The 23,931-nt window shown below is 42.3% G+C and overlaps 3 protein-coding genes across 4 annotated transcripts in view; 2 read left to right on the top strand and 1 right to left on the bottom strand.

The window, feature by feature from the left end:
- top1mt (DNA topoisomerase I mitochondrial) overlaps positions 1-5,008 on the top strand; it is an 18,752-nt gene extending 13,744 nt beyond the window's left edge. The window contains exon 23 of one of the 2 annotated variants that reach the window (XM_043226382.1): positions 4,102-5,008. Coding sequence is in view for 1 of the 2 variants with exons in the window: in XM_043226387.1 (XP_043082322.1) it covers position 4,102 (1 nt within the window). In the remaining variant the exon portion in view is untranslated. The remainder of the gene's footprint in view (positions 1-4,101) is intronic. The other variant, XM_043226387.1, reaches the window with a different exon arrangement.
- Positions 5,009-6,027: 1,019 nt separating this feature from the next.
- LOC122330028 (protein APCDD1-like) lies at positions 6,028-16,910 on the top strand. The gene is made up of 5 exons (XM_043226804.1): positions 6,028-6,292; positions 6,511-6,655; positions 8,047-8,416; positions 12,248-12,563; positions 14,159-16,910. Exons 1-5 carry the CDS (start codon positions 6,253-6,255, stop codon positions 14,590-14,592), a joined length of 1,305 nt encoding a protein of 434 aa, XP_043082739.1. The 5' UTR covers positions 6,028-6,252; the 3' UTR covers positions 14,593-16,910.
- Positions 16,911-18,104: 1,194 nt separating this feature from the next.
- On the bottom strand, positions 18,105-23,835 carry vapa (VAMP (vesicle-associated membrane protein)-associated protein A). The gene is made up of 6 exons (XM_043226805.1): positions 23,604-23,835; positions 22,438-22,590; positions 21,748-21,851; positions 20,308-20,388; positions 19,735-19,908; positions 18,105-18,518 (listed from the first exon to the last, which is right to left on the bottom strand). Exons 1-6 carry the CDS (start codon positions 23,659-23,661, stop codon positions 18,351-18,353), a joined length of 738 nt encoding a protein of 245 aa, XP_043082740.1. The 5' UTR covers positions 23,662-23,835; the 3' UTR covers positions 18,105-18,350.
- Between the last annotated feature and the right edge of the window lie 96 nt (positions 23,836-23,931).

Below are 23,931 nucleotides of genomic sequence, written 5' to 3' on the forward strand. Positions count from 1 at the left end.
CTTTCAGAGAACCCAAAAACTACCACCTTTTTATATCTTTATATTCATAAATGTATATCCATTTATGTATATGTATGTGTGTGCACACACACATACATATACACACATACAGTGTCAAAAAAAATAAAATAAATACAATATATATATATATATATATATATATATATATATATATGCACACATTTCAGTTTCCAGAATTTGGTTTTAATTATTTTATCCATTCCCCCAAACTTCTGCTTCCTTCTCTCAGAGTTTGGCTCAGACGGTCTAAAGTCCAGATGCTTTCTTAATTTCAGAAATCCTTCTCTAGTTATTCACAGATGGCTAATTAGTCAAGATGGCAATTAAATGCTCTGGAATCGCTTCACAGCGCCTCCTGTTGGTCAGACAGTGTTTGAGAGACTGACCGGTCCTGTAGTTTTAGCTGACCGTGATGGACAGTAAGGATATAACTGACTGGTTCAGCTGTTTCCTCTTCTTTAATTGTTCAGAATATGAGTTCCTGCAGCTTCCCGGCTAATATGATGTTCTTCTCCTAACATTGTTACGCAAATATTATCCCTGAATGTTCAAAACATCAGTTTATTTTTAAACCTCTTTAACTTTTTCTGGTTCGTAACGTTACTTTTAAATGCTGCTTGTTCCAGAACTCTCAGATAACATTTAAACAACATTAGATTAACGTTCAGCGGAAATGTTTCGTGAATAAGGCGTTCCATGAGCGTGTTATAAATAACCCAACACAAATCAGCTAAACGAGTTTTCTCGGGATGTTCTGGTCGCTCTGAAGTGATGTTCGTCCAGTACTTGCTGCTTGTGGTTATGTTTCTATTCATCAGTCAGTGACTGTAGAGAAAGTGTCATGATTATTATGTGCCCTTTGACCCTGCAGTGCTTCAATAACTTTACATTAAACCATAAGTCCACTTCCTGGTCGTTTACTCCCATGTTATCCAAGATGTTCAAAGAAATTGCATTTAGTTTTTTTTCATGAGTGCTTCGTGAAACGCTGGCTCCATCCTAACACCCCAGATAATGTAGATAAATTAAAAAGTAGATAAATGATTTAGAAAATGGCCGATCGTTTGGTTTTGATGAGACCTTTTACTCTTCAGCTACAATCATCTTTAAAGCTGCACTGAAACTGTATTTTGGCCACCATTTGAAGTCCACTATAAGGAGAAAAATCCTTCAAAAGCGATTTCTTTGCAGCTGAAGACCTGCACATCTCGGTGAGTAAATGATCAGGAAATGTTCATTTAATCCTGTAATAGTTTTACTCTCGTTGGTAAACGGCTGTGTTTACGAAGCGCTGGACTTCAGTCGCTCCACACATCAAAGCTCTGGTCCTGAAGAACGCCAGCAGACGCTCGGCCGCCGACTGCCACACAGCTTTTTCTGCTCCACACGGAGTCATTGAGGAGCTGATGAATGCAGAGCCGGACGCAAACAGACAGAGCTGATTTATTCAGAGAAACAGAGTACAAACACTGTCTGTGTGCGACTTCGGTCCCTCAAGAGTGTGTGTTCCTCTGCACTTTAAATGAAGCGCGCTCTTAAAGAGGAAGGTGCTTTGAATTATTATTGAGTCAAATACTGAAAAATTCCCTGAGGTCAGGACGAGTTTGTGCCTCAGCAATGGAAGTGAATGGGTGCCGTCAGAATGAGAGTCTGATAAAAACATCAGAATAATCCACAGCACTCCGGTCCAGCAGTTGGAGAAGACCGAAGATCAAACGAATCCAGCTTTAAGACATTTTTTAAGACGTTTTGTCTTGTAAACGTTGAGCAGATTTTTCTCCTGATTCAGACCAGAACACTTTCACTGGAGGAAGAGTTATTATGAATCATGGACTCATGTTTTAGTTCAAAACCTCTTAAAGCTGGATTAGTTTGATCTTTCTCCGGATGTTCACTGATGGACCGGAGCGCTGAGGATGATCGTGACGTTCTTATCAGGCTCTCATTCTGACGGCACCCATTCACTTCCATTACAGAGACACTGATGCAGAGACGAGAAACAAACTCGTCCTGATCCCGGAGGATGGTTTTTGTCTGAACCGTTCCTTCACGCCAAGAAGCACGGCTCTTTTAAGAACGAGTTTGGCCAGAAATGCGTCTTCTGTTGTTTTTCTGCAGTAAGCGTGAGAGTTTATGACAGTAAACACATTTCCGGGCCGATAACGGAGGGTTTTCATTCCAAGATCCCGGAGGTGCCAAATACAGCTTCCGTAGGTGTTTCTTTTCACCAAAACTAATCTAAAACCAAATCAAACGTTCCTCTGAAAGAAACGTGGCCTTCTAAGCGACAAGGACAAACAAACCTTGTCAGAGTTGTTCCTTTAAGATGCGCTAAACGGGTCGACCTTCCCGATGCGTCTAGCTCTCCTTTCCCCTCAACCTCTTCATCACGCTTTTGTATTTCTAGGGCGCTCGATTCCCTAATCAGTCTTCTCCGCCGCGATCCGAGCGAGGATTTTTCCCGCTGTTTATCCGGCGGATTAGTCCATCCGGACAGAACTCATTTGGGTTCTCCGCCGTCGTCTTCAATGATCTTACTGTGCAAATGAGGCTCGGGCTGGAGGCGTGCAGACGAATTTTCAGAGTGAAATCATTTATCAAACCGAACCCGTTCTTCGCGCCGCCTCCAGACGTTATGTATCTGTTTAAATGAGACGAGCGCGGCACAACTGAATGAAGCGTCTCGTTTGTAGACGGGCGGAAGCGGGTGTTCGAGGAGCAGGTTCTTCTGCCGTTGAATATTGAGCGGCACCAAGCTGTTTGAGCTCCTCACCGAGTCTGGCTCCGAATCCGGCAGCTGCTCTCAAATCAGCGCTTGTTTGTCAGACGCCGCCGTCGTGTAAATGAGCGACACGGACGTCTTTGAAGCAGAGCTGTGTTTGGGATGTATTTTTCATGACGCCGGCCGTGTTTAGGAGGACCGGCTAATTATCCATTCCGGCCTAATAGAAGACACGGAGTCTAGTTTTTGCTCATGCATTCATTCATGGCGTCTCATAAAGCCACCCGTCGTCTTCTGATTAAAGAAACGCTGCTTTAGAGGACGACCTGTTAGTTTCCCGCTTCACAGGCGGCTTCTGTTGGGGTCGGTGACCTCTGACCAGCACACACACACACACACACACACATATGCATGCACACACGCACACACACACACACACACACATATGCATGCACACACGCACACACACACACACACCGCATCCAGCTCGCCTTTCTCCCTCAAAGCTCAAGAATTTATTCATTTCTGTATTGATTTGTGGAGTGAAACATGAGCTGGACACGGATTTGTGAAGTTCGGCTTCTACAACTACAAGCTGAGAACAAGTTTAAATCCTGCCGTATCGTATCATAAGGCTTTTAAATCATCAGACTCTGCTGTTAAACTCGTTTTGATCCAGTCAAACTCTTTCAGTGTAATTGTAGAAGCTCTTCTGGGGTCAGATCTGGACTGATTCTGATCAAGTAAAGGTCATATCTCCAGATCAACTCTTACTGTCTTTACTTGATCCTCCGTCAATCATTTTCTAGAAGAATCTGATCTTCAGGATCTTTTGAGGAGCTTTACTTTCACTGTTCCTCCAAAACATCTCACATCTTCTGAGGAGACTCTGTTTCTTCAGCTCTCCATCATTATATGTTTGATCACTTCTACAGACTCGGTCCATCACCAAAAATCATTTATTTGGGGAATAAACTAAAGTTTAGCAGTTTTTTGGTGTTTTCTGTGGGTTGAAAGTCTCTCCCGAATCCCTGCTGTCAGAATCATCAAAAATAAAGTATGCTGAAGATTTTATGGTTGTTTTTTGGTTCGTATTTGGTTGTATGTTCAAACCATCTTGTCTTTTGATATCGGTGTGATCCACTTTTTGTCTTTTCCACAAAATTAAAAATAGTTGAAGTACTGGTATAATTACATGTTTAATAATATAAATGCTTTTGAATAAAATAGCAAAAAAATAATCTAATTCTAAGTATTCTGGTAATTTGTGAGGATGAAGCATATTTCAAAACTTCAAAAAGTGTATACTTTATGCATGCAAACTGTATAACATTCAAAGTTTTTATTTCTTCCCCCAGATGTCTCCAGCTTTGCACCAGTCCTAGAATCCCGCTCCAGAGTGATCTTTAGATGATTTGAAGCCAGTATCTGCCCATTGATTTACAAGCAGCAGAATCTCATCACACGAATCTCGGCGTCTGCAGCAAATTCATATTTTCGTAGAGTTTGAGTCTGAATGAAATCGAGCCGTGAAGCCCGACGCATCAAACACGACACTTATCCGGATCGCACGCAAGCGTCCAGCTCGCCGCCGAGGCCGTGATTGGCTGCTGATTGGCCGGTGTTTTCCTCTCGGAGCTCCCGCAGACGTGTGAAGTGTTTTCTTCGCTCGTCTCAACACGTGTATTTTGGTCCTGGTTCCTCAGACGTCTGATGATCTCCGGCCCGAGGAGACGCTATGAGAAACCATCTGCTAAATGACAAATAACTAAATAAGCCACACCTGAGCCGCTTCAGCAAAACAAATCACCCTCATCATCCACATCTATAAAAAACACGCGCATGAATTAAAGATGAGTTCTCCAGAGGTAATTGAACACTCCGGCAGGCATTACAGCGGTCCTTAATATCACTGAGGCCATGAATGAGCTTTAAGAGCACAATTACTGTAAAGCGCTTTCAGTCTGAAGGATACTACAGTAAACGCTGCACTTCATCCTCCTCTAGTTTCACCTTGCATTGAACAAGACGTAATCATCTGAAAGGTATACATGCACGAGACGTCTATTCATATATACATGATAAAATACACTATACACAGCTTTAACAAAAACATGTCGGGTGCGATTGATTGATTGATCGCTGGAAAGTGTAAAATGTGCCACAAATACAATAATACTTTTTATGCAACGCGTCTTTGGTATTACTTTTATATCTATATTTATTTAGCTAAATAGCTAATGTTCCCATAATGTGTGCAAAACTATTAAACTGAATGTTGCTTGAATACAACATGCAAGACATTGTTTTCCATCGCAGCAAAAGACTCTGCATCATTAGAACCTCGTGCAGGATAGAGTCTGATCAAACCACGAGAGAGAAACACAGTTAATGACTGGCTGTGTGTTCAGCTCTTTGAAGAGTTTCTGACTTCATGAGAGTCGCCTAATTGTTGCAAAAGTCGCATGCCATTAAAACGAAATACAAGAGAAGAGTGAAATATTCATAAGATCTTTACAGCCAGAACTCCTGCGCTCTAAACGATGTGAAGCTTCAGACAAACCCACACCTGCTCTCATGTTCCGGCGCTGATCACGACACACACACACACAAACACACACACGCACACATTAACACGCACACACACTCACTCACACACACACACACACACACACACACACACACACACACACACACACACACACACACACACACAGTGACTCATAAGATCATGGAGATTGAATCCGAGTCCTGCTGCGGTCCGATCCATCAGAGAGCGCGCCCACGACTGCGCTCCGCGGGGGAGAGGCGCGATTCATTTGAATCGGTTCGTTCGAACGATTGCTTTTAGTTAAACGCGTTCAGAGAGCGGATCGTCGCTGAATCCTTTGAGGTGTCTCTTAAAATTCCCCGTAGTCGTATTGCTGGTTTTTAGTTACGTTATATAGATTATTTTACATATAAATAAAATAGCGACGATTTTACTACGAACACAAATTAAGCATTTTTTGCTGCCATAGTTTTACCATGGTATCCATTTTACCATGGTAACCACGGTATAGTCCATTTTCCTCATTGTTAAAGCAAAATTAGCAATACTTCAAAATAACATTTATTACTAACAGTAATATAACTTATTCAGATTATTGTCAACAATATTGCTTTTAACGAAGTGATTCCGTAGAGTCGATTGATTTTCCTTCTGACCGAGTCATTAAAAGAATCGGTTGAAACGAGTCAGGCTTCGCTAGAAGCGCAGGTTCCGCTCAGTCTGAAGTCGGGAATGAAAGGTGTCGCTCTCACGATGAGGCTCGCGCTCTTTCCTCTGCATCCACGCTCTTTCTGGACTCTAAAGGCTGATTCTCAGGATGCAACGACCAGGAAAATCGCGTTTATTCTCTGCAGAGCCGATGTGAAACTTTAACGCGTTTAACACTCCCGCCTTCTTCACGAGAATCGTCTTCTGCGCGAAACTTTCCGTGTTTTTTGAGAGAGGATCTGTCGTCGAAATGTCTCCTTCGTGTCCTCTCGTCGTTCTGCTTTCCTCAGGTGAGTAACTTATTTATGCCTTGAATATTAATATCGGGGTCCGCGAGGGGCGTGAAGGACTCGTTCGACTGAATCAAATGAGTGAGATTCGAAGATTTCAACAAAACTCGGTTTGATTAAAGAAGCGGATCGGGTCATCCAGTGAGCATCTCTGGAGCTGTAACTGTGTGTGTGTGTGTGTGTGTGTGTGTGTGTGTGTGTGTGTGTGTGTGTCACAGTGAGTGTGTGCGTGCTGGGGCTCGGTTCTGATCCGGTTCTTCTGGAGCAGAGGAACAGGTGTCACTCCAGACTCAAACAGCTTCAGGGCCAGCAGGTGACCGTTCACACACCGCCCAACATCACCGGACACTGGGTGTCCGACAGGTGACTCTAACTCACTCTTCCATCCCTGATCTCTGTCACACTGGATCTGCACGAAACTGGTTTAAACAGGACCGAAATGTTTGGGTGGTATTTCACTAACAGGCATCTGTTTAGAGTCATGCATCGAGTCGATGCTTTTATTGATATCTGTCGATGACACGAGTGCATCAGAGTCAACATTCACCATGCAGTCCATCTAGATTTCCAATAAAGAACATGAAACAGATATCAGCATGCTGTACATTAAAGCCCTGTGCTGTGTTACAGTTAACGAGGGGTTCTGTAATTAAATCTGCACTAAACTGCATACGTTCTCTGAACATTGCACAAACTTCATAATACGTGTTTGGTTTATTTGCTTTGGTTTTTGGGATTTCTCTGTTTATCACCGTTAAGATGAAAATGAGAACAAATGGGTCATTATTGCATTTTCTGGCTCTATTGGCAGATATCACGAAGTGGTTTTGTTTCGTTTATTTGACAAAAAATAACGCTGCAATATGCATTCAGTTGTGAAGGATACCAACCAACCAGAAAAAACATATCAGAAATGAATCCAGAGAGAATCACGATGCATTCAGAAAACCTCAGTGGAATGATTTAACGTGAATTTAAAGTCACGATATGAGCGATTTCTCTAATAAAATATCAGAAAACTGTTTTTTTTAGGAAAGCTGTTTCCTAAAAGTTGCCAAGGATTAGTAAATCTACAATCCAGATTTTAAAAAGTGATATTTTCAGAATATTCTCAGTTTCTGCTTTTAGAAAATAAGCACAAATACTGCTGTACAGCTAAAATAAACCCATTTAAAGTAATTGGGTCATGGTTTAATCCTAAGTGTATGAGACGGACTTCAGATGAATCTTCCGAGCTTTATGATGTCAGCGAATGGGTTTCAGAAATAGTCAAATAAAGTGCATCCATCTGTAATAAAGCCTGTCATAGTTACCCGCTTGATTTATTACATTCCCTCTGTATTGCACCTTTTCTAAAATATCAAGTTTAAATAAGCAAATGAGATATGCACGCATACTTTTCTAGAGCGTACGTCTAAACACTAGATGAAGAACGTTTCACCGAAGGACTATGAAGCTGGTTTTTGGTGGAATAAAAAGTTGTAAGTATACAGAGAGGTGTGTAAGTGCTGCTCACGTGGAGAGGAAGTAAAGCTGCCTTTGGGATGTTTTCTGTCTGAAAAAACACACTTCATGATCTTTTAAGGTTTTTTTGGCCTGCAGTGCTGATAAAGTCTCCTCCTGAACCTATTAAGTGCATTTAGACGCTTAGACTAGAAAACCCAAATGCATGTTTTCCTGTGGATGGATGAGCTTTGTTTGCCGGCTCTGGGGCCCCGTTGAAGCCCGTCTTCTTCTTCTTCTGCTGCTTGCAGCTGCGAGGTTCGTCCCGGGCCGGAGTTCCTGACCCGCTCGTACCGCTTCCTGCCGGACGGACGCTTCCAGGCGCTGCAGTTCTTCTACCAGGACCCCGGCTGCGGCGAGCCCCGCTCCAGTGTGCTGATCCGGGGCCGGGTCCGGCCGCTGCGGGGCTCCTGGCTGGTCCGCGGGGGGACGGTCGGCGAGGTGAGCGTCAGCGGCGTCCAGCAGCGCTGTCTGAAGACGGCCTGCGAGCCGCCGGACCCCAGCATGCAGGAGCTCACCCTCATGCGTCTGGAGCTCGGGGCCGAGGAGCTGTTCCTGGGGGACGCTCGGAGGGGCCCGCAGCAGCCGGCGGGGTACCAGACCCCCCTGCGGAGCGCACAGGTCAGAGGTCAACCCCAAACCATCACTTCCTTAAAACGCATTCATTTAGATCAGTTCAAAAACATTTAGTTTCGTTTGAGTTGTGTTTCTGTCTGTGAAGAGTCACATAACTCTCAAAAATCATCAGAAATATCTTCGTCTGTGTTAAACCGACCGCTCTGAAGGACATGAGGACCAGGAATCAGTGACAGCCTTTTCATCTCCTTCAAAGTCTAGACGAGATTATTTTTCTTGTCCTTTTGGCAGATAGTTTTGCTTGTTTAAAGAAAAAAACGAATGTAAATTTTTTGCAGAAATAAGACAAAATATCTTAAATTATTTTACTTGTAAAGTAAATGCATCTTTATTCAGTAATTTGTAATATTTAGAAATATTTTTTTAGATTCAAAATATCACAAAACGTCTCAAAAGCAAACATTTGTCTTCGTTCCAAACACCTTTGCCATAATATTATATTTTTGTGTATAAAGCAGAAATCATTCAGACGCCAGATATATTTTTAGAAGATTGTTTTAAGGACGTTATAAAGTCAAGCGTTTCATATTATACTCTAAAACAGGATCAGAAACGTTCTTCTTGAATCTGATGTTTTTACACACAGACTGACATCTAGTTTGATCTAATTCTATTCTTTAATTAATCAGATGTTCAACCCAATTCATTTCATACCTGTCTGATATGATCAAGTCTTCTGAACTGATATCATGTGTGTATAATACACCTAAAGCTCTTCTTTCAGGGTTGAGAGAGATTCAGGACAGAAATCATTCACTTTCTAATGCATGGAAATAACCTTCAGTCAACCTTCATCCCATTAAACAAAGAATAAAGAGCTTTTATTTGAATGCATTACTTTTGTAAGAAATCGCGTGCAATAAGGCATTAAATATACACTAAAACAACAAAATGAGTTTCTAGGAGGAAACTCTAGACTGAAAAAGTACATGAATGCAATCAGATACAGCCCTGCGTGTGTTTTATACAAACATACAGTTCTAGTCATTTCTATTGTTTTTCAGGTTTTAGATGTGAGACACACTTGAACGAATCCGTTCTCTCGACCTGAAACTAAAGCCTCCAGATGACTTTAAATGATTCATGAAGAGAGTCCGCTCCAAAACGTCTAGAATCATAAGACGCTATCATTTTTATTTCAAATGCAATTATTTTTAGCTGCTTCTTTTAATATACAAGTCTGAACCAAACCTTTGAGACGCTTCGTCGGAAAAAAGGAATTATTTTGATAAATATATGACTCCGGAGCCCGAAACCAGTCACAGGATCAGTTTGTTAAAACTGAGATATATATATAAATATAAATCATCTCTCCGTCGACGGCTGCTTTGTTCTGATCAGACAATATTTCTCTGTTAGAAAATCAGGAAACTGAGGGAGAAAAAATATCTAAATATTAAGAAACTCTCTTCTAAAGTTCTTAGCGATGAATATTACTAATCAGAAATGAAGTTCGGCTTGCAGTTTAACGTGATGTCCTCATGATCTATCGTGTGTATCCCGTGTCTGGGTAGTGTTTGTGTTTCAGACGGACGTCAGGACTCACGAGCGTCTTAAATGAAACCCAGCAAAGCTGAAAAATACATGAAGCTTCTGACAGAAGAATGATTCATTCATGAAGTGCCATGTTCACTGAAGTACGAGTCTGTATAATACATAACATTGTACTTAATTTGGGATGAGACATCGTCTGTGATTAATTCATGCGTCTCAGACCCCGTGACCCCGGGGCCCTTCAGCACTGCAATCAGCAGGATATTAAGTAAAGAGATTCAGATAAATATATATATATATATCAAATCTTCATTTCTGATTAATAACTTCTTTCAAACACTTTCCTCATTATGGAGATGTTTCTGCTCTTCTAGTAGTCGTATCTCGTAACGAAGCAGACGTCGACCGAGAGCTGATTTATTAATTACCTCAACGTCCAAACAAATGGTTCAATTAGTTTATTTTACACGCATATCTATTATGCATGCATAAATACACACGCGTGGTGCATTCATCACAAGCGAATATGTTTGGTATGAGATATGCATGCATGCACAAACGTTTATTTTGGATGCGTTTAAAAAACCGGACCCAAATAAATCCCCATCTAATCAAGACAAACTGTACATCGCTGGAAAGATGAATTCATGACAAAACTCAGGATCTCAGAATCAGATATCGGCCGAAAGCTGGAAGCCTCCGAAGTCATCGCGCGGGGACCGTTTTGAAATGAGACGTGGCATTGCAGGGAAGCGCGGCGTGGGAATGATGTGAGGAGGCCGGGAGAGCCGGAGTGATTCCAGGCCGCTTCAAAGGGAATGTGGAAATAGTGTTTGCGAAGGCCAGCGCCGGATCGTGGCTCGCGCCTGCAGCTCTATCCCAAGCTGAGAGATGAGCTCTTTCTGATGGATTCATTTCTTTCATGTGCGCGCCCCCCCACCGCCGCAGAAAGAGGCTGGGAAACATGTAATGCAATGTTAATGCATTGGAGTCGGCCCTGAATTATTGATGCGCGGGCCGGCTCCGGTAAGCGAGCGGACACGTGTCCAGGAGCTCTCTGATTGATTGAGATTAAATCAAAGCCGCTCTATAATCGAGGGACGCCGGGCTCTGAAGTCATTATGACGGATGAATTATGATTCAGAGCTGTCCTTGCGTCTGTCACATGCTTCTCGAAAGACTTTCTGATCTCTGCAGACTCTTTGGTGCAAACTTCAACGTTTAGTTGTGCATCGTAGAAAAACAATCCAATGCTCATTTTTTTCATTCCACTTTGATTTTAGATTTTACGTTTTCGCTTTAACTTGAGTTCGTTTCTGCTAATATTTTTAATCAGATTTTAGTCTTAAGTTCGTTTCTTAAAATATAATTTTATTTATATAATTTTACCTATTTGACGTTTTAACGTTCACTTGAGTTGGATTCTGTTAATACTTTAAATTCATTCAATTTTTTCACTTTAACTTAAATTCTTTTCCGGAAATATTTGACACTAGATTTTACATTTTCACTTTAAACTTGAGTTTGTTTTTTAAAATATAATTTTTATATATTTTTTATTTTTAGATTTGACGGTTTCACTTTAATTTGAGTTTGTTTCTGGTAATATTTTAAATTAGATTTTATTTTTTCACTTTAACTTAAGTTAGTTTCTTAAAATATAATTTTATTTATTTGAGTTAGATTCTGTTAATACTTTAAATTCATTCAATTTTTTCACTTTAACTTGTAAAATATTAAATAAACTTGTAATATTTTACACTAGATTTTACATTTTCACTTTTAACTTGAGTTTGTTTTTTAAAATATAATTTTTATATATTTTTTTATTTTTAGATTTGACGTTTTCACTTTAACTTCAGTTAGTTTCTGTTAACACTTTAAATTAGATTAAAAAAATTTCACTAAGTTCATTTCTGGTAGTATTTTATATTAGCTTTTATGTTTTCACTTTAACTTGAGTTCGTTTTTTAAAATATAATTTTATTTATTATTTTATTTTATTTTATTATTTATTATTTTATTTTTTCACTTTAACTTAAGTTCTTTTCTGGCAATATTTTAAATTAGATTTTATGTTTTCACTTTAACTTTTTCATTTCCGGTAATATTTTAAATGAGATTTTTAGATTTTACGTTTTCACTTTAACTTCAGTTAGTTTCTGTTAACACTTTAAATTAGATGCAAAATTTTCCCTAAGTTCATTTCTGGTAATATTTTTAATTGGATGTGACGTTTTCACTTTAACGAGTTTGTTTCTGGTAATATTTTGATGTTATTTAGTAGTGATGTGGTGTTTGACCTGTATGCTGTGTTTTCAGGCCGAGCGCTGTGGAGTCTGTCAGCTGGTGTCTTCGGCGGACCTTCATCATCCTCCGGTGCTGCCGGCTCAGGCCGAGCGTCCGGTGCGTCTTCAGGGCAGCTGGGTCAGCACGCGCTGCGAGGTGCGTCCGGGCGTCCTCTTCCTCACCCGAATGCTGACCTTCCAGGAGGACAGCCGGAGCTGGACGGGGCAGTACGATCACTTCTCTGACCCCGTGTGCCGTCAGCCCACCTTCAGCATCACGGCCGGCGGACACTACAGCCGAGGAGATCCGTCCTCCGCCATCGGGGGCGCCGTCGAGTTCACCTTCACCGGTCAGTCCCCGTCTCTCAGCACAGGTCTGCGTTCTTGTGATCGGACAGTATTTGTCGGAGATACGACTATTTAAAACCCGGAATCTGATTATTATAAAAATATTGAGAACATTACCTATAAAGTTAGCAATGCAGATTAGCAAGTTGTGATATTTTGTTAATTACCTACCCTACCGTAAATATATCTTCATGGAGCATCTTCACTTAATATCCTGATGATTTTTGGCTTAAAAGAAAAAGAAACATCTGACCCATACGATGTATTGTTGTCTAAAGATACCTGCGCTCTTAGAACAAAACACTGTAAACAGGAGGAAAACAAACACATTTTCAGCAAGTTTTTAGAAGTGAAATGTTTCTACGTCTGTGTTTTAAGGTATGGATTGGAATTGAAATCTATAGAAACTAAATATACTTGAATGTGTAGTTTAGAATTTTTAATTTCCACCCCCTCGAAGCATCCTAGGTGTATGACGTTCTTCTTTCAGGTGAATCCAATCAGAGTTATATTAAATACTCCGTTTCCATGGAGATAGACGGAAACCCTGTTTCTTTGCAAATCCCTGCTTTGTGTTTCTAATTCATTTAATTAAGGATGGATGCGCTTTATTTGACTACTTCTGGACTGTACGTATGCAACCTTTATTTAAAACAAAGTTACAAAGTGCTTCACGATTAAAAAGAAAATCTAAATTTCAAATCAATTCTAAAACTATAAGACTTGGTGTAGTATAGTGACTTTGTTAAAAGCCTAGCAGCAGCATTTTGAATCAGTTGCAGTCTCAGGAGATTTCTCTTTCTAATACAAGAATAAAGAGCATTACAGTAATCAGGTCTGGAAGAGATAAAAGCATGAGTTAACTTTTCCAAATCTACAAAACAATCACTTTATCTTTTGTGCAAAACAAGACCACACCACTTTAGTCACCTGAACATCAACAAACAGTTCTGAGTCCAACATTACACTCACTTATTAATACTAATAAGCACTTCTGACATGGACTCATTGAACTGTTTTTAATCTGGAAGCAGGACATAATAAGGCATGTACCAGTAGCTTTATCTATGCCTCCTTTGACCCCGGGGGAACAGGTAGATAGCAAACCCAGAATAGATCCCTGAGGGACCCCACAGCAGAACAGGAAGAGGAGGATCTCCAAGAGCTACAGAGAAAGACCTGTTTGACAAGTAAGAAATAAACCCATCCACAGACACAAACTTTTCAAACTTTTGGACTGTTGAATAAAAACCTCCATCTGCTGCCATTCTAAAGCTTGGAAGAGCCAGGAAAAAGTTTAATATAACTCCGATTGGATTCGTCTTGGAGGAGAACGTCACATAGACCTAGCATGGCTTGAGGGCGAGTAAAACAGGCTGATTTAAATTTGTAGGTGAGCTAAACCTTCCTCAAACTTGATTCGTGGAGGGCCACGGTTCAGCTCCAACCCTATTCAGACACTCCTGATCAGGAGAATCAAGCTTCTTCAGAAACTTCTAGGCAGGTGTTGAGGTGTAACTCTGCAGATCCGTGGGCCTCCAGGACTAGATTAGAGAGAGGTTAAGGGTTAAAGAGGATCTGTTGTGTCGTCCGGCAGTGACGCAGATGGCGGTGACGCCCATGGATGTGGCCACCACGTCTCTGCTGAACGTGTTCCGGGGACGAGGCTGTGGCTCCGAGGGCTCGTGGCAGCGGGGCGTTCCTCAGGACGTGACGTCCACCTCGGGCTGCGCGGCGCTGGGCGTCCGTCTTCCTCACACAGAGTACGAGCTCTTCCGCGCCGGCCAGGACCCGTCCGGACACAGCCTGCTCTACAACGGTCAGAGACCGAGCGACGGCTCCAGTCCGGACCGGCCCGAGCGACGGCCCACCAGCTTCCAGTCGCCCCTGATCCGCTGCGGCTCCGTGCCTCCGGGCGAGCGCCGCAGGGGCCGAGAGAGAGACCTGCCCTTCAGACTGAGCGCCGGCGGCGGGGCGATCACGCCGGACACACTCGTCCTCGCGCTCGTCCTGCTGCACGCGCTCATGTAGCTTCTCCTGACCCTGAACACACCCAGCTCCGATCCCTGGAGTCAGAGAGCGATGACCGCTCACTAACACGGCTACAGAAGCAACAACCCTGATTCAGTGCATCCTACATGCCAAGAAACCAATCAAGATCCCATCAGAGCTTAAGTGCTTCTACACCTTCGTTATTCAACTATTCTGCTTTGATTCCACTCCTAAACCTACCCAGAATACACCCCAAAAATCAAAGGACGTTGAAGCACCTGACCCTGGTTCTGTTTTAAAATTCAATTGTCTGTATTTAATAGATCTAAACTGATTTAAAAACCGTGCTGGGATCAGAGCGGACCGGTATTAGACCATAATCAGTTCTGAATATCGTTGCTTGGTATATTGTTTCAAGGATATTGATCCAGGAACATGTTGTACTTGGTGAAATCAACATTATTGTCCAGAAACAGACCTAACCCTATCCCTGGTGTTTCTGGATCAACATCCATTTTAAAATCGAGAGATAAGTTTAGCCTTTTAGCTTCTACGTCCTTGTTCCTCAACTATCGTTCCCCTTTGGTTTTTGGGATGAGCTATTGATGAGGGATAGGTCTGCTTTGGGACAGTAATGCTGATCCAGGAAGATGTTTTACTCAAATCACAGCGTTGATGTTCAGAGTCGGGGAACTTGCTTTTAAAAGTAATTCTTTACAGTATTGGGCTACTGCCTAAAAAATTACTAATTGAATTACTTGCATTGCTTTCCATAAAGAGTGAGCGTTACGTCGACTTTTGTGTTACTTTTTAAAAGCGGGCAAAGCTTCCTCGTTTGTTTTTAAGATAAAAAGTTCTATTTCTGTCAAACATAAAAGCCCTTTCTCACTGAACGTGAAATGAATACGCCTCGGAGTGAAGGGAAATTAAGTTAACATCTCTACAGTAAAACGCAGGCGAAGAAAATTCTACTCTTATCCAATAAAAAAAATGAAGCACAAATGTTACATAAAGTAATTTTTGCTTATTAGTATGGTGTAAGGATTAAGAACCGGATCATCAGAAGTCAGCAGCAAACTCACCGGTTAATGGGATTATTTTAGATCTACAGTAGAATGGTGTTCACGTGTAATGCCTGATTTCTCTCAACATGGCAACCCCAGAGCTGTTGGTCAATGAGAGTTAAATTCGAGAAAAACCAAGAACCTGGCGTGACTTCTTTGAAAGAGTAACCTGATTCCGTAACGCTCGTTACTTCTAGCGCTTTCCCCCCCGACTCTGTTTATGAAGCGGCCAAAGAAGCCATTTATCAACAAAGAAGTGAGTCTCGCAGGGAACCGTTAAAGAAGGTCGTGAAGGTCGTGACTCGTGCATGCGCTCGGATGTAGTTCCTGTTCATCCTGTACAGCGTCACATTCACTGGAGCTCATCATACATCATTCAGCAGCATCTTCATCACACTTCAGATAATACCACGCTCTCTAGATTCAGAGCTGCTGATTTCATCCAGAACCACTGGAGTGTGCTTCACAGGACCTGATTGAAAGCTTGTCTCGTGATGCCCAATAAATCAACACATCAACCAAAATAATAAACGAAAACATTTTCATTACTTGAAATAAATGTTAACTTAAATAAAAAGACATTTTATTTTTGCGATTATTTCATAATTTAACTTGAAAATTATATAGCATTCTAAAAATATAACAATGTTAAAATTACAGTTTATTTAGTGTAAATGTTTTAAATAATGAGAACAGAAAATATATAAAAATCTAATTTGCAATTTTTTGAAATATTGTGAAAAGTCATCGTTTAACCTGACGCATTGGTATAAAAATTGTATAGATATTACAAAAGCACAACAAAGTTAGCATTAATTCCTTTAAAATGTTGATTTAAAATTAGAATGAGAGCGAAACATATAGATAAAAATATAACTTACAATTTTGGAGAAGAAAAAAAATGTGAAAAGTCAGTATTTTATTGTTTATCTTGATGGGCTTCAATTGAAAATGTATACAGACTTCACAAAAACATAATATTAAATATTTATTTTACATTTTAATTTAAAATTAGAACGAGAACAGAAAATACACCTATTAATACATAAAAAAAAGACAAATTTCACTAATCAAAAACTATAATAATATTTCAATTAAGAGTTTTTTTAGTATTTTCAAAACATTTCTGGTCCTGGATGAGACACACATCACTTCAGAGACGGCCAAGAAGACGTTTAGTGTCTCTCTCACACACACACACACACGCTCTCACACACACACGCTCTCTCACACACACGCTCTCTCACACACACACACACACACACGCTTCTCACACACACACACACACACGCATGCTCTCACACACACACACACACGCATGCTCTCACACACACACACACACGCTCTCACAGACACACACACACACGCTCTCACAGACACACACACACACGCTCTCACACACACACACACGCTCACACACACACGCTCACACACACACACACGCTCTCTCACACACGCTCACACACACCGATCAGAGACGGACAGCACACAGCAGGAGTGTTAAAGATTCTTTATTTCAGCATGTTAAATACCACGGGACAGGACTGCAAACGTGATTTATTCAGTCAAGTTGCCTCACAATCGAATATAGAATAATTTGCATAAAGAAAACTCCATGAAATTATGAGAATGGCTAGCGTTCGTGAGGGAAACACGGCCGTTCCCGGCTGACCTCGTCACACTCGAGAAAACAAACGTGGAGATGTGTGTAACGTCACCGTCCGAGTGTGTGTGTGTGTGTGTGTGTGTGACGAGGAATCTGCATTACTTCCCATTTTCGCAAAAGAATCCAAAGAACATGTACGTGACACTTAAAACATTCCATTAAACTCTTAATAAACCACAGAGAGAAAGAGAAACACGTCCTTTTATTGATTGACAGCTTGTTTTTTCAGGTCTCTACACACAGTGCCTCCGTCGGGCGGCTAGTGATGCTCAGACAAATGGACAATTTCTTCTTCCCCGACCCCAGAGAAACCCACCCGGAACCACAGACGGCGGAAAAGAGGGAGAGACGGCCCGCTTCTGAGTGTGTGTGTGTGTGCGTGAGTGTGTGTGTGTGTGTGTGTGTGCGCGTGTGTGTGTGTGTGTGCGCATGTGTGTGTGAGTGTGTGTGTGTGTGTGTGTGAGAGAGTGAGTGTGAGAGAGTGTGTGTGTGTGCGTGTGTGTGTGTGCGTGTGTGAGAGAGCGAGTGTGTGTGTGTGTGAGTGTGTGTGTGTGTGTGTGTGAGAGTGTGAGTGAGTGAGTGTGTGTGAGAGAGAGAGTGTGAGAGAGTGTGTGTGTGTGTGTGTGTGTGTGTGAGAGAGTGAGTGTGTGTGTGTGTGTGTGTGTGTGTGTGTGTGTGTGTGACTGAGTGTGTGAGAGAGTGAGTGTGTGTGTGTGTGTGAGTGTGTGTGACTGAGTGTGTGAGAGAGTGAGTGTGAGAGAGTGAGTGTGTGTGTGTGTGTGTGTGTGTGTGTGTGTGTGTGTGTGGGAGTGAGTGAGTGAGTGTGTGTGTGTGTGTGTGTGTGTGTGTGTGAGTGAGTGTGTGTGTGTGTGTGTGTGTGTGTGTGAGTGAGTGTGTGTGTGTGTGTGTGTGTGAGTGAGTGAGTGAGTGTGTGCGCACTAACCGTGTGAGAAAGGCAAGGCCCGTTTGAATGATCCTGTACACAGACACGTTTATTCCGCCGGGGCTCGTCTGCGCAGACGCCACGCTTACATGAACAAGAACGCACGCTCGGCTCCGACGCGACTCTACAAGACGAACTTCCCGAGGAAGAAGCCGATGAAGATGGCGGCGATGACCACGAGCAGCGAGGGCAGCGATCTGGAGGCCGCCGGGTCTTTGCTTAGCATCGCCGACGAAGACTTGGACACGGAGCTGTCGAACTGATTGGCCTTCCTCATCCTCAACCCTTCATCCTGATGAAGAGAGACACATCATCATCATCATCTTCATCTTCATCATGCCAGCTAGGCTCGTGACGGTATCAAAGCTTCACGTTGGGGTTAGCTGCTAGTGTTTTTATCATGAGACCCGTCTAAAAGATGAATGAATCATGTCTGGTTTGTTAAGATCAGACTATTAGATCTCAGGGAGCAAAAAAACATTAAATAATGAGAAAATGATCTTTAAAGTTATTCAAATGAAGTACTTAGCAATACATATTATCCTTAAAGCCTTGTCATGCGTCACAGAATCTCATTATTTCTGATCTGGTTACGCCACCTAGTGCTTCTCTCAGACACGAGCGAGCACGAGGACCAGAAGCACTTCCTGTTTGGTCTGATGTCAGAGCATTTCTTTTTTTCATATAAAAGCAGGATGTTTGAAGCTCAAGGGGTAGAACGTTTGGAAGATCTTATGAGTTTTTGAATCAGTTACTGTTTATTGATTCCTGTTTGCCGCTGATGGGAAGTAAATAACATAAAAACATTCATATTAAGATAAATAACTTTTTTATGCTATTAAACAAAAAAAAACATTTCTATTTTATTTATGTAGCAACAAAAAAAAAAAAAAAAAAAGGTTTTTAAGTAAAACTAAATAAAAAAAGGAGTAATAACAATTATTAATTGTATTAATCATCTGATCTACTGAAACAAAATAAGTCTAAATAAATTGTTTTGTTTTTTTATAAAAAAGAACAACACTAAAAAAGATGTACATTTTACTTCTTGTCTCTATATTTGTATGAACACGTTCAGTTATTGATATATTAACTCTTTCCCGGCCAGGGATGTATCGGCCACAAAATATTTTGTTGTCTGAACATCTGAACATTTAATGCAACGAAATAAAGATTCAACAAAAATCGATTTTACACTTGAATGTAGGAAGATTTTATAAAGTAAAAAAAAGACTATATTTTGACCAAAAATAACCAAAAAAAAAAAAAAATTTTTTATCAAATGCCACACCCGGATCATATCATATATATAGTAATATCAGTCCACTTTTTAGCGCTTTTCGTCTGTTTCTCTCGTCTCTTCAGACGTTAGCTCTATGCTCTGTGTAGTGAACATCAATCTCAGCCGCTCCGGTCACCGCGCGCGAGACGCCATTTAAAGCGCTATCCTCTCTTCTCTATCAGAGACTCTGGGTCAGGACACACACTAGTTAGGGAACGTCTCGCACCTTGAGCTGCCGGTTTTCGTCTAGCAGCTTGCCCACTTCCGTCTGCAGTCTCTTGCACTCCTCCATGAGTTTCCTCATCTCCGTGTCGTCCATAGAAGTGGCTTTAGCTCCCGCCGAGCCGTCGGCCTTCGAGGCGTTCAGAGCAGAACCGGCTTTACTTGAATCCAGCTCGTTCTGATCAGAGTCCAGCAGAACACAGGACTGAGTCACACTGACGACGCTTTACAGTCCACACACACACGCTCACACGCTCGCTCGCACACACACACACGCCGCGCACGCACGCACGCGCTGCGACGCACACACACACACACACACACACGCTCACACACACACGCTCACACACACACACACGCACACACACACGCCACACACACGCCGCACACGCGACGCACACACACACGCCACACGCGCACACACACACGCTGCACACACACACACACGCACGCGCACGCCACACACACGCACGCGCATCACACGCCACACACACGCACGCTCACACACACGCACGCCACACACACACACACGCACGCTCACACACACTCTCACACACGCTCACACTCACTCACTCACCATCTTATCGTTGTCTGAAGGCATCTCAAACACACAGCGCAGCTTGGAGTCCATCAGGTCGTCAGGTTTGGCATCTTTCCACTGAAAAGGTAAAACCGTTTATTAAGCGCTGCTTTCAGAGGAGGCTGATCTGAGATGAAGACGTGTGTGTCATCACTGATGAACTGATCTGATCTGATTGAAGCTAACATTCAGTTCTCTAACGCTTATTTTCCTGCTGTGAAACTGTTTTTAAAAAATGATCAATTTAAAATTTTAAAATAATAAATTTAAATTGCATGTAAACTGACGTGAATCTGAGCAGCAGCTGTGATAATGTATTCATAAAATTATACATCGTTTAATCAAATAATCCTATTTTAAAAATGTGTTGAATAGAAGTGGTTATTGTGTATATAAAGCACATTCAATGAGTATAATGTGGATGCTTAAGATCTTTTATTTCTCAGGTATTGTTGCATTTATGTTTTTCTTGCAGTTTTATCCTTCAGTGTTCTTTCTGCTCTCAGTCAGTCTCAGCAGAAAAGAAAATCAACTTCAAATTTTATTAACACTTCTACAGAAATCTGACCTGCTGATGTTTGATGGACAGATGAGCCTCCAGATTTATTAGTGTGTGCAGCTGAGAGAGTGTGTGTGTGTGTGTGTGTGTGTGTGTGTGAGAGAGTGTGTGTGTGTGTGTGTGTGTGTGTGTGTGTGTGTGTGTGTGTGTGAGAGTGAGAGTGTGTGTGTGTGTGTGTGTGTGTGTGTGTTAGAGTGTGTGTGAGAGTGAGTGTGTGTGAGAGTGAGTGTGTGTGTGAGAGAGAGTGTGTGTGTGTGAGTGAGAGTGTGTGAGAGTGAGTGTGTGTGTGAGAGAGAGTGAGTGTGTGTGTGTGTGTGTGTGAGAGAGAGTGTGTGTGTGTGAGAGAGAGTGAGTGTGTGTGTGTGTGTGTGAGAGAGAGAGTGAGTGTGTGTGTGAGAGAGTGTGTGTGTGTGTGTGTGTGTGTGTGTGAGAGAGAGAGGAGTGAGTGTGTGTGTGTGTGTGTGTGTGTGTGTGTGTGTGTGTGTGAGTGTGTGTGTGTGTGTGTGTGTGTGTGAGAGTGTGAGAGAGTGTGTGTGTGTGTGAGTGAGAGAGAGAGAGAGTGTGTGTGTGTGTGTGTGTGTGTGTGAGAGTGTGTGTGTGAGAGTGAGAGTGTGTGAGAGTGAGTGTGTGTGTGTGAGAGAGAGTGAGTGTGTGTGTGTGTGTGTGTGTGTGTGTGTGTGAGAGAGAGTGAGTGTGTGTGTGTGTGTGTGAGAGAGTGAGTGAGTGTGTGTGTGTGTGTGTGAGAGAGTGAGTGAGTGAGTGTGTGTGTGTGTGTGTGTGTGTGTGTGAGTGAGTGTGTGTGTGTGTGTGTGTGTGTGTGTGTGAGAGAGAGAGTGTGTGTGTGTGTGAGAGTGTGTGTGTGTTGAAGAGGAGCTCACCATGGCTTCCAGGTCGTTGACGTTGGCCGGTGCGAAGATGGTCTGCACCATGAACTTGTGCTTGCTCTTCTCGTTGGGGTCGTAATCAAACGGCTGCAGCATGACTGGAGAGAACAGAGAGGGTCAGAGGTCAGAGGTCACTTTAGAGAGATCCGGCGTTCGATGATTCCTGCGTTCGAGTTTTACCGTCATTTCAAATGATTTAAGACGAGAAAGAGCTTGTTTGTCTCGTTCGGTTCATCATCATAAATATCATCACAGCGGTTTCTGACTCAATGAACACAAACACACTTGTTTTAGATCGGTGTGTGTTCTGTGTTAAAGAGACAGCAGCTCAATAAACACTGCTTGAAGTACAGAAGAAAAGCACTCGCTGATCCTGACCGAAAAACTTCAATAATCTATCAGCGACTGCTTACACATCTCTCTTTCATGCCAAAAATATTAAGTAAAGATCCATGAAGATATTTAGCAAATGTCCTCCCGTGAAAATATCAAAATATCATTTCTGATTAATAATATTCATCGCCAAGAACTTCCTCTGAGGGAGATTTTCTCAATATTTAGATATTTTTTCTCCCTCAGATTCCAGTGTTCTTAAAGGTTTAATTACACTTTTTGTCCTGTGTATTTGTGCTCCTAATAAGGGAGTAGTGTGTTCCTCTGGTCTGTGCTCGCGTCGGGTCTCACCGGAGATGGTGACGGTGGAGCCGGGTTCGATCAGGCCGCTGTTGGGCCGGACGCAGTAGCGCCGAGGAGCTGTGGTCTTCACTTTGAAGCATACTCTTCTGTCGGACGGGTTCCTCAGCTTCAGGTTGGTGGTCACCACGTCTGTGAAGGGTCCTGCACACGTCAGGAGAACATCAGACGATAAAACACTCAGAAGAGATGCTTTAAAAACACCAAAACTCTCATCTATACATTTTCCTTCAGAGATGCACCCATTAAAAAGATGCTCCATGCTTATGATTCAAAACCATTTTCATTTCAACGGAGTTAATGCCGATAATTCTCAGATTACATGTTCTTTTATCACTGTATGAAATTCATAGTCAAACTTAATAAAACTGAAATGAAGAAATGCATGTTTAGAAGTATAATATAATGCACGAAAGTATTGAAGAAAAAATTTGCGCAATAATTTGTGTGTGGTTCATGTCTAATTCAACAATACGATCATTCTCAGCTTATGTGTTTTTATAAACTTCATACAACGATGCAATTACATTAAATTTGGTGATTAGAATCGGATACAACTAGGATATTAACAGGAAGAAAATATATTAAGTTATGACACATTTATAAGAAAACGATGCTTTTGATCCAAATGGAGCAGAAAGCAAACATACTAGACTTTGAATGCATTATAATGGGGGCTGATAAATGCAGTGTTAAGTAAGCTGTGCTAAATAAACACTTAATACACCGAGAATGGACTGAGAAATGCTGTGTTGATCATGCAGTGGTCAAGTGACGATCGCTGAACAAATGTTAGTTTGTCAACAACGCGTTTCGCCTTAAAAGAGCTCAGCATCGATCACTGAGTAATACTGACAGATCTGATTCATTCAACATCCCAATCTTTAATCTGTTCTTAAGTCTGTAGCTCTGACAGCTGACCGACACCGAGCACACTAACGAGTCAACGTTCACCCTAAACGCGTTAAGCAGAACAAGCTGGTATAAACGACACTTATGTGCGCTTTCCCCCACAGGCCCGCGCATCCTCGGACCTCGCGTTAAACGCCAGCCGGGGGAGGGTGCAGGCATGCGGGCGGCCGCGCGGGCTGCGCCCGAGGCCTCCGCGAGCCGGTTCCGCTGAAGCGGCCGGGGGTTCGCGACTGAGCCGCGCTTACCTCTGAAGCGGAGGTCGCTCGGCGGGTCGAGGATCAGAACCTGCTCCAGTTTGGACATGACAGCCGTTAAAACGGGACACAGTCGCGTGCTCCTCACGACGCGCGCGCGCACTCACTCACGATCACACGCCCGCGCGGCGCGGGCACGAGCAGCAGGGGCGGCTGCGCGCACGGCGGACCACGTCACTCAAATGGAGGAATGGGAGGAACGGCTGGAGTGTGTTTATTTCCCCAGCTCTTCTCTTTTTTCGCTTTGGGTCCGTTTTATTAAAAGCCAAAGGCGCAGAAATGATTCACTTCGTTCAGAGTCGCTGTGCGCGCGAAAGCC

This window comes from Puntigrus tetrazona, chromosome 24 (genome assembly GCF_018831695.1).
Source record: "Puntigrus tetrazona isolate hp1 chromosome 24, ASM1883169v1, whole genome shotgun sequence".
Lineage (NCBI taxonomy): Eukaryota > Metazoa > Chordata > Actinopteri > Cypriniformes > Cyprinidae > Puntigrus > Puntigrus tetrazona.